This window comes from Durio zibethinus, chromosome 25 (assembly GCF_047325235.1).
Source record: "Durio zibethinus cultivar Kanyao isolate XHJ-2024 chromosome 25, ASM4732523v1, whole genome shotgun sequence".
NCBI lineage: Eukaryota > Viridiplantae > Streptophyta > Magnoliopsida > Malvales > Malvaceae > Durio > Durio zibethinus.
In genome coordinates, this window is record NC_143186.1 from 12,374,070 (window position 1) to 12,385,970 (window position 11,901).

The following is an 11,901-nucleotide window of genomic DNA, read 5'->3' on the forward strand; positions in this document are numbered from 1 at the left end:
ACAAAAAAAAAAGAGGTGTCAGGTGGACATTTCCATTGGTCTTTTTTCTTTCACAAAATTAATTTAATTAAAAATGCATAAAACAAAAAAAAAAAGAAAAAAATGAAAAAGGAGCTCATCAGGTTGTTATATGAACATTTCAATTGAGTTTAAAGTGTTAATATCTTAAATTAAGGTATTAGATAATAATTTTATTAATTAAAAAATAAGAAAAAGGAAAAGAAAATAAAGAAGAAAAGGAAAAATAAACAAAAAGAAAAGAAAAGGGAAAAGAGAGATCATTGAGGCATAATGCAGATATCCAAATTGAGTTTAAAATGTTAATTTTATATAAATATAAAATTAAATATATAATAAAATATATACATTTATATATATCGAGGGATGACTTGGGGTAAAGCATGCTAAATCTGTTTACCCATCCCCACTTTCCTAAATAAAAAACCAACTTGATTTGATTTAATATCAATTTTTTTTTATAAAAATACCTATATCGAATCGAGACGGATTAAAATATATTAGATAGTGATTGTTTTGTATTATTTTCAATTGGCTTATTTTGTTGTAAAATTTATATAATAAAAAATACAAAAAACAAATAAAAAGCAAAAGAAATAAACAAAATTAAGTGTTATGTCAATACCTCCGTTGACATTATTTTCTTATAAAATTTATGTAACTAAAAAAATAAACAAAAAAAGTAAAAAATAAAAAACAAAAAAAAATATTGATCTATTATCAGATCGAGTTGGATCAAACCTATTGGATATGAATTATTTTATCATCTCTATTTATAGGCCTTTTTGTTTGAAAATTTATATAAGTAAAAAAACAAAGAGCGAAAAAAAAAAACTAAATTAGGATGTCATGGAGACAATTTTATTGGGTTTTTTTCCCATAAAATTTATCTAAACTAAAAACAAAAATAATAAAAAATTGAAATAGTTAAATAATTGAAAAAAATTAAGAAAAGGAAAAAAATATAAAATGCCACATCAACACTTTAAATGAGAATAAAATAAAAATAAAAATGATTAAAATTTATATAATTGATGAATGGATTATATCTTAATTATGTATAAATATAGCATTTTTATTAAATTCTACCATAAAACCTAAATCCTAAACTTGCATCCAACAATATCTCGATTTTCAAACTCGATTCGATCTCAAACTTAAAAATACTTATTGAATCTAGACAAATAAGAACTTATTGAATACATACCTTATACATAAAAAGAAAAAAAAAGAAAAAAATACATTTTTTTCAATAATATTAAATGGATCCCACACATATGAATTTTGAAATATAAAAAATATCGATTAAATATTAAAAAGGAAAAAAGAAAAAAATAAATAAAAGAAGAAAAATACGAAAATGCATTGAAATGTCACATTTACCTCAAGAATCTCTATAAATATGTAAGATTTAAAGTATAAATGAAGAAATAATGGAAAAAAAAAAAGAAAATGAAGCCAAATGGGAATGGTAAGTGAATATATTAAATTAAGGCATTAAATAATAATCTTATATATATATATATATATATCTAGACATATAAAAAATTAAATGAATAATAAAACACATATTTATATCATGGATGAAAAAAATAATAAAACCAAAAAAGATACAAAAATCAAGTACCAAAATGACGAAAACCCCTTCGTAATATCTTTTTTAAAAACATATCAAATAAAAAAGAAAAATATTTTTAATCAACAATATTGAATAAGCCCCACTTTAAAAAATTTTAAAATATAAAAAAATATTAAATAGTAAAAAAGCGAATAGAAATAAAAAGTAAATAAAAAAGAAATAAATGACTTGACATTGACATATCTTTGGTATTAAGTCATTCACACATAAAAAATTTAAAATTTTGAAAATATTTATTAAATAATAAAATTAATAAAAGTAAAAAAGTAAAAAAAAAAAAAACCAAATGCATGGCATATCCTGTGAGTTTCAGACAAAAAGAAATTTAAAAATTTAAAAAATTTATAAAAGATCTAAAAAAAAATGCAAAAGCAAAAGAAAAAAGAAAAGTTTAGTATAAGGTGAACCCCACTTTTAAAAAATTTAAATCTAAATTAAATGTGAAAAAATCTAAAAAAAATTAGTTAGAAATTTTAAAAAATAAAAACAATGTGACAAACAATAACCATCCGTACATCGGCAAAATTTAAATAAAGAATCATATAAGAATGTTTTTCTTTTAAACTTTTTAGGAACAATAGCTAAGGTTTATATATGTGAAATAATCATGCCAAACTTGTTGTGAAAAGACTGTAAAAGAAAAGTGGTCTTCCAATACCTCATTTTCTCTTCCATAGAATGAAGGGAAATTGTAAGAACTCTCACTGCTTGTTTTAAGAAATTTCAGGGTTTGTTATTGCTAGTAGAATCATCATTAGTATTTAGACTCAGCAAGGCATGTTGTAGGTTTGTTCATATTTGCATAGTGATTGCGCTAAATATAACCCGTTATATTTTGAAAATGATTATAAGAATTAACTGAGTTAAATTTTGATTCCAATCACCATTAATTTGTGTTTTTGTTCTTCAACAGGTCCTACTCAAATCCGTACTTAAGATTTTGCACTTGCCACAGATAGTATTTTATCTCCAACTTGTTTGTTAATCTGGGAAAAAGGTCACTCGACCATAGAACGAAATTGAAAACTCAAAATATTAGGCTATGGGCCTCATCTGTCACATGCCAGCAAGTTTATACCAGAAAAGGGCTGCTGTAAAAATGATGTCACTTTCACCTCTTTTCAACATAAAACAAAATGAGAGACTTGACATGAAAGAAATTGCTATGAAGCTAAAGAAGATCAACGTCAAGTTCTTAAAGCACATTGAACAGGGTTTGATGAAGATGCAATTGCTGATGTTTTTGTTTGAAAAAAAAAACCCGAAAGGATTAAAATATACCTTGGTTCTTTACTCAATTCTGATTCGAATCTGCTAGCCAGATTGCATTCATGGCTATGGCCAACGACGTGAAGACAACGAGGGAGCCAATTGGTCAATAATGAGAGGCTGAAATATAGCAATAATGCATTAACGTGGCATCAAGATGGACCAATGGAATACTTACACGAGGCAATGAAATCAATATGTGGAATTGACATGGATGACGTGGTCCATTACTGGATCAAACAGATAGTGGCAGGTTAGATTGTATTGACTAATAGGTGACCTAGCAACTTAGTAGCAGCTAGCTAGGGGCAAGTCGTGTATAAGACGTTGATGGTGTGAATATGAAGTAAAGGGATACGGTTAACAATCTTTGCTTCAAAATGAAATCCATCTTCATTTTTTCTCCGGTCATGGATTGGTCGTTAATTTGACGAAATTTCAAGGTTACCTGTTGTACGTCGACACAACTATGCAAGTTATAGATTTTCCTTTTCTTACTTAGAAAAAGTCACAAGTCTACCAAACCCAGAGTAGAAAAATTTTCCTTTTCTTATTTAGGAAAATTCAAAAGTCAACCAAATTAGGAGGAGAAAAAAATTTAAAGTTTAATTAAATTGGTTCGTTCAATCATTAAGAAGTGATATAAAATAAGTTTGGATTTAAATTATAATACCTTCAATTTTTTTTTCTTTTGTAAAAAATAAAAAAGAAAACAAGAAAAGAAACGGCTATGGAAGTTGAAATGCCATAGTTTACATTGTCTTTCAATTAGATCTATAACTTTTACAAGCAAGTTGTAGTTGTAGTTGTAGATTCGTGGTGAATGCATGCAACGTTGGGTCTCTTAAAGCTAAGCTATTATAATAATAATAAAAAAAAAAGGCAATTACTCGGAGTTGGAGAAAAATGAAAGTCATAATATTTAGGGTAAGACGTAATTGAGACGTCCAGAGGAGGTCTTCTTGGTCGACTTTGCCAGTATTTAATGAATACATGACCAAGTTCAATCGCCTCAATAGTTTCCATTATTTCCAATTTTTCATCAACCCAAGTAATCCCATGGGGAATACTCGCTTCTTCTTCCCTGTTGCAATTGTGTTTCTGTTTCATAATTTTGTTACTTATTCTTTGTCTGTGGAATCACCCAACATCACCACAGACCAATCTTCTCTTCTTGCATTGAAATCCCATGTAACTTTTGGCCCTCAAAACCAGTTAGAAACCAATTGGTCTACTGCTACCTCAGTTTGCAATTGGATTGGTGTAACTTGCGGATCCCGGTACCTTAGGGTCACAGCTCTGAATCTTTCAGGCATGGGTCTTGTAGGTACCGTCCCACCTCACTTGGGAAATCTATCTTTCCTTTCCTGGGTCAGCATTGAGAACAATAGTTTTCATGGCTCATTACCCATCCAATTGGCTAATTTGCGTCGGTTGAAGTACATAAACTTTGGCAACAACAACCTCAGTGGGGAAATCCCTTCATGGTTTGATTCCTTCACTCAACTTCAAAGCTTATTTCTATATGAAAACAACTTCACGGGCGTAGTCCCATCATCTTTGTGCCATTTTCCAAGGTTAGAGATCTTGTGGTTGGAAAAAAATAAACTGCAAGGGCCGATTCCTGTGAGGATTGGAAATCTTTCCACCTTGAGGATGTTGATTTTGGATAACAACCAGCTTTCAGGTTCAATACCTCCTTCAATCTTCAGCATCTCTTCACTGCAATTATTGGGTCTCAGCAATAACAATCTCTCTGGGTCGATTCCCCCCATTCCACTCAAAATTTCTTCACTGCAAATCATTGACTTAAGCGTTAATGTTCTCAGTGGTAATCTCTCATGGGATATGTTCGATAAACTTCCAAATCTGCAAGAGCTTTATTTGAGTCGGAACCTGTTTTCGGGCGGAATTCCACCTAGTTTATTCAAGTGCAAAGAGTTAATGGTATTGTCCTTATCTCGTAATCATTTTGAGGGAAGTTTGCCAAAGGAAATTGGGAATTTGATTAAGCTTACGATATTGCGACTCGGTGTAAACAATCTCAAAGGTAAATATGAACACAAACCATATATACTTCATCCATGTTTTTGCTTTCTGAACTTTATTTTCCTTTTGGTAGGAAGGGAAAAAAATGAAAAAGAAAGTAAAAGTATTTATTTGATGATTGAATTACACAATAGCAAATGTTGTGATCTCCTACATTTGCAGGTGAAATCCCATGGCAGATTGGTAATCTTCTAAATTTACAGAGGCTTAGCTTGGAAAACAACAATATAGAAGGGCCTATTCCTTCAAGTATTGGGAACTTGACACTTCTTAAGCACCTTAATTTTTCAAATAACGGCTTGTCAGGTACATACTTCCCTGTCACAAAGTTCGAATTCGAGATTTTCAAGTTGAAATTTCAAATATTATTAGTTAGGCTTGTATCATTGACTATTAAGATTTTTTTTAATGGAAAACTAGCTATTAAGTTTATTAAGTCAATTGGTTATTTAATATGTTTTTCAGGTAGAATCCCTGGACAAATTGGTTCTCTTCTAAATTTAGAGGGTCTTGGCTTGTCAGAAAACAACTTAGAAGGGCCGATCCCCTCAAGTATTTGGAACTTGACATTTCTTCGGTTCCTTGATTTTTCCTCTAATAGCTTGTCAGGTATATAGTATATTATATAGCTCTCTCCATATATGTTTTTTTCCCACTAAGTTTCCAATTTATAGATCGGTTTTCTTATAAAAGGAAGTAAAGCCTTTAAAATTGTTTATTTCACAAAATAAAACTTATGCGGGACCACGACTAGTGAACGATTACTATAACATATGATTTTAATCAATAATGGAGAAGTTAAGAGGAAAGATATAACAAGCTTTGCTTAATTAAATTGTAAGTACTATTTATATAATCTATTTATAAAGTCTCTAATTGAGTCAAATGATACTAATTCAGTTTAATTAGAGATTGACCAAAAAAACTGTAAAATAAAAAATATATTTATTAAAAGTAAAGCATAGATCTGCATTTTAAAACCCTTCTACTTTCTTTTGCTCTACTTCAAAAAGTTGTATTATTAGTTACTATTTTGTTTTTTTATATTTTTAAGGTAGCTATAAAGGTTTTCCATTTTTTCTTTTTTCTTTTTTTATAATTTTAAGAAAACTATAAAGGTTTTTGTTTTTTATATTCTTGTAATATTTATCTAAATAATAAAAATTTTTATTTATTCCACTCATATAGTGGGTGTGCATATGGCTAGTTATATTTAAAACCAATTATTGAGCTAAAGTCACAAATCAAGTGGACACTAAAACTGTTTAATGAATTGAAAATTTTCAATATTGAAAAATTAAGAATTAAATTTTTAGTTTTGAAAATTTTAAGTAATGAATTAATGATATAAGGATTGCTTGGTATGCTAGTGACTATTAAAAGGTAGATTTTTTCATTAAATCTTTTGTAGAAGAAATTTGATTTTATAAATATTTTGCATCGACGACAAAATAAATGATTAAAAATAAAAATTATAAGAATAGTACTGTAATTAAATAACTTATTTTTCTTTAAATATTGAGATTGGTTGAATATATTTAAGTAGATAAAAACTAGATCTATTTATGGGCCGAGTCGAGTTTAGATTAGATTAGGTATTATATTTTAGCATTTTAAGCAAGTTCAAGTTTGATCTAGCCTCATTTTTTGGGCTTCATTTTTTGCCCAAATCCATGCTTATATGTAATAATAAGGTCCAAACTCGCCCAAAGTACTAGTATTTAAAATAAAAAAAAATAATTTTAAAATTTTTTAAAATTATTAATTTAATTGATTTAATTAATTTTAATTAAATTTATGAGTCATTTGGGCTTGGGTTTAATTTAATTTTATTGACTGTAATTTAAAATTGAATCATTGTTTTGTATAAAGAAAAAAATGTATTTTATCATATTATAAGTAATAAAGCAAATAAGCCTTATCCATTATAAAGAATAAAGTAAATGGGTTTTGTCCCATTATTATATAAAATATATTCTTTACTTTTCGGGCCGGGTTGAGCCTAGACCTTAAATAGTGAAACCTAAGCTTGGCCTTTTTTTTTTTTATCAGATCTTATTTATTTATCCAGGCCTATTTAACAGATTTAATATGCGTATCTAAATCCTTCAAAATTTTAGATAGGCTTTCGATTTCAGGTACACTGCTTGGCCCATGAATAGGTCTAATAAAAACTACTTAAAGTTTTTAACACTTTTTTTTTATTGAAAATATTTGGTTAAATGGTTTTTAAAAATGAATATTTTTCTTTCTCAGCCAAAATAAGTTATATTGATATATAGAAGAAAGTTTAACTATCCAACACATTTTTGTAGAAACAAAGTCTAACAAAATCACACCAAAGAACCCTAGCTTACAGTACAAAATCATTATCATATGTTTTCACTACATCCAAGCATGAAAAGGAATTAGAAATCTCTAATCTATTTTTGTCAAAAATTATTCCCTTATAAGTATGAACAAAAATTCACCATTCCACTATTTTCTTGGAGCTTATCTATCTCTTCAAAATTTTTCAAACCTCAAAATTTTTCATAATTTTAATGCTGAGATTCACAATTACAAATCCAACTAAAAGCCACCATAGAATTAGACTCAATAATTAAAGCATTCTTTTTCACTTAAGAGGATGCTGAGAACACCTTAACAGCTATTTGTATTGCTAATATCTTAACAATATTTGATTTTTTTTCACTTAAAGGTCTATAAAATAATCCATGACTATCCACTTAAGCATTTCTAAACATAACTCCACACCCAACAAGGCTAGGTTTGTGTTTCGCTAATCAAGACACTTTTTTCTAGTACACTTATCTAAAATAATGCTCTCAATTTAATAGAAAAAATTCCTCATCATCCTTGTCCTTACTTTAAAAAATGACTAATTCTTTTTTAGCCATAAAACTCGTAGGATGGCTCTACACACCAATAGCCATCCCTTTTTCATGAGTCTACTAAATGGAGCCATCTTACATTGCCTTAGCAAAGCCTCAACATGACTAGGTGTTATCCATGTCAAACCCTATTGTTAGGGCATTTAGTGTTTAAAAGGGCATTACGATTCTTTCTTTTATCAAAAACTGTCAACAGACAATCAAAGGCATTTTAGACATTTAAGTTGATATGATATGTCAAGTCAACTTGACATGTTTAGTGCCATATTAGCTTAATCACGTCATTATTGTCTCCTATTAGTCCCTTGCCTCTTACCTATAAATATGAATATCTAGGTATTATCATTCCAAGTTCCATTTTGTTTTAATTCCCTATTCTTCTCTTATTTTGATCTCCATTATTCTAATCTCTGACTTGTGCGTTGGAGTATAAATGTCGAGAATATTCCTTACCTTTGCACCCATCTGTTTTTTTTTCTCTTTTTGTCTTTCTAGGAATACCCTTAAGTTGAAGCTCGGTATAAATATTTGGCGCACTAGGTAAGGTTTTTCTATTCATTAGTTGAGCCTAAAATCATGCCTTTTTAGAAGAAAGCTATGGAAAAAAGAGAAACAACCATGTCAATCGAAACAAAAATACACAAGAACTAGCATACAAATAAACATACTTCACAATAGATTGGTTGGACCATAAAATAATTCTAGGCTCTAACCGAGCAAATACAAGCCTTTGAGCAAATGCTACAAACTATAACCCTATCCCAAGCTTCAAAAGTGCTCGACCTAGTCACTTTTAGCCTACAAGTTATAAAAAAGCAATCAAGCTACAAAGAGCTAAAAGCTTATTCGACCTCAAGGAAGAAGAACATGATGTTCTAATAGTCTACCATTACCCTAGCCATAAATCAACATAAGTAATAACCAAAAATCAAAACAAATTGACCTAGAACCGTAACTGAATAGAGACCTGAAAGCTTAGATGTAAGCTATAGAAAAAGAGCTAAAGGGGATGGTAGTAGCCTTTGAGGACGAGCTCAAGTTCCTAGAGATCTCATCCTTCACTGAAGAGATTGACAGAGATATGCCTCCAAAAGGATTTAACATGCCGACCTTAGAAACTTGTGATTGTACATCTAACCCTTTTGATCATTTTAAGCTTTATAAAACTAATGTGATGATGCAGGATGTATATGAAGCTTTGATTTGTAAGAGTCTAGCTACTACCCTCAAAGGCAAAACTCGATCTTGGTATAGTAGCTTAAAGTTGAAATTAATCACGATAATTAAAGAGTTTAGCCACTCTTTCTTGTTTTATTTTATATACAGTCGGATAATAAACAAATGATTTTGAGCATGATGTCAATTCATTAAGGCAGAAATGAATCTCTAAAAGATTGTATTATGCATTTTAAGATCGAAAACTTTATAGGTAAAAGACCTTGAGCAAAAGATCATTGTAGCTGCTCTAACAAGTGAACTTAATGATAGAAAATACTAACTTAAGGTAACCTTATCTTTAGAGCCACCCAATATGCTAGTCGATATCCTACTTGTGGTCAAAAAATACATAAATACTGAAAATACAATGAGAAACAATCGAGTTGAGAGAGGCTCATCCCTCTTCTTTGGTGACTAAGGTGAGAGAGACTTATTCTCACTTTTCAATTATAAAAAAAAGGTAAAGATTTTTATGACCCTCCCATAAAAGGGATATGACATAAGGTCAAAAGTGCCATTAGAGAAAGAAACTACATTGCATTGAAAATCTTCTGAGAGAGGATTCTAATGTAAATTAAAAAGAATCTAGAGCTTAAATGGCTGAAGCCACTAAAACAAAACACAAAGAAGGATCTGACCAAAAAATGCAACGTCCATAGAAAGATAAGCCACAACACTAAGAATTGCATTAACTTAAAAAATAAAATTGAAGCTCTGATCAAAAAGGTCAACTAGGGAAGTTTATGGATCGACGAAGACAAAGACAAAATAGGCTAGACTACAAAAGAGATCGAAGAGAACTCATAAGGGATATGAGAGGTAGGATAGAGGAAAATAGAAAAAGAAAAGTTTGAAAGGAAAAACAAAGATAGGAGGAAGGTTGAGTTACTAATAATAGACCAATTATTGGGGTAATCAACATGATCACTAGGGGAAGCTCTACTTCGATCGAAAAGAAGTTTAACTAAGGCATGCTTATGGTTGTTAGTTCTTTAATAAAAAAATAGAAAGATTGAAAAGATGAACCGATCTCATTTAGTTTGAAAGACTTGGAAAGAATCCAATACCCCCATGATGATGCTCAAGTGATCACAATTATGGTGTACAACTATGTGGTTAAGAGGATCTTATTTGATAATGAAAGCTCAACTGATGTCATGTATCATGTGATTATGAAAAAGATGAAAATCAATGAAGATTAGCTATAATTGATCACCACGACTCTAATCGAATTTAAAAATGAATAGGTACTAGTTAAAAGAACTATTAAATTATTGATCTCTTTGCGGATAAAACCAAAGACAGTTACATTGATCATAGAATTTAAGGGCATAAATGTCTCATATGCCTATAATATGATATTAGGCCAACCTAGTTTATCTATTATGTGACTTATAAGCTTAGCTCTCCATTTGAAAGTAAAATTTCTAACATCACACGAGGTTAGAAGAAGAGGAAAGACCAGTTTATAGCACGACAATGTTACGTTACAACAATGAAGAGAAGGACTGGGAAGCAGAATGACAATTTGATTAAGGCAAAAAAAGTTAAAAAAGAGAAAGAAGTAATAAAAATTGAAAAAAAATAAGAAAGCAAAAGTAAGCAAACATAACAATAAAAAACTAACCTGAGAAAAGTGCACTTTTAAGACCCTTTAAGCTTTTAAGTTCCACACCAATAGAAATTGTAGTTTCAATCATTTTTGTAATTTTAAAATAGATTTTAAAAGTGATCGAGCTTTTAAGTTAGTAGAAACATTCACATGTTAATAGGACCGAGCTAAGACATCGATAAAAAAAATTAAAATAAAAATACATACACTCTATATTCTCATTACTCATCATTTTACTTACTAATAACATACTAATTGCCATATTGGGATCTGTCTCTGCAAGAAACGATTTTGACCTAATTGAGTAAAAAGAAATAATTGAACAAAGACTTGAGGTAGATAAGAACCGACCTAAACAGTAGAAGACTTTATGTCCATACCATTATGGAAAAACACCTCTAAAATGCAAATTGGAATTAAACTTGAACGTAAAGAGCAATTAATTCAACTTTTGAGAAATAATGCTCACTTGTTTGCTTGGACTCCATTTGACATGCCCCAAATTGATATCGAGGTAATGGTCCATAAGTTGCATTCCAATTCAAACATGAAATCAGTTCAACAAAAGAAAAAAACTTTTGCTTCAAAAAGTTAAAATGTTATTAAAGAGAACATCAGTAAGCTATTACAAGCAAGTTTCATCAATGAGGTTTATTACCCTAAATAGATAGGTAATACGATCATGGTCAAGAAGCACAGTAAAAAATAAAAGATGAGCATTGACTTTACCGACTTTAATAAAGCTTGCTCTAATGATAGTTTTCCACTCTTAGCATAGACCAGCTAGTGAATGATAATACTGAGCATGGCTTTTTTAGTTTCATGGATCCTTACTTTTACTGTAATTAAATTAATATGTTGAAAGAAGAATAGGAAAAAATTACCTTCATTATCGAGAAAAGCCTTTATTGTTACAAGATCATGCCATTTGGTATAAAGAATGCATGAGTGACCTATCAAAGATTGGTCAATAAGGTTTTCAATAAGCAAATTAGATAGAACATGAAAGTATATGTGGATGACATGATAGTAAATAGTAAAAACCTAATCGAGTACTTAAAAGACCTAGAGAAGACCTTAAATTCACTAAAAAAGTATAACATGAGGCTTAATCCAAGCAAGTGTGCCTTTGGAATTACATTGGGCAAGTTTTTCAAGTATATGATCAATAAAAAAAGGATAAAAGAGAACCCAAAGAAAGT

The 11,901-nt window shown here is 29.6% G+C and overlaps 1 protein-coding gene across 1 annotated transcript; it reads left to right on the forward strand.

Moving 5' to 3' along the window:
- Positions 1 to 3,903: 3,903 nt before the first annotated feature.
- On the forward strand, positions 3,904 to 6,656 carry LOC149511639 (uncharacterized). The gene is made up of 3 exons (XM_089754312.1): positions 3,904 to 4,976; positions 5,138 to 5,281; positions 5,441 to 6,656. The coding sequence occupies exons 1-3, from the start codon at positions 3,920 to 3,922 to the stop codon at positions 5,590 to 5,592; spliced, it is 1,353 nt and encodes a 450-aa protein (XP_089610438.1). The 5' UTR covers positions 3,904 to 3,919; the 3' UTR covers positions 5,593 to 6,656.
- Positions 6,657 to 11,901: the final 5,245 nt, after the last annotated feature.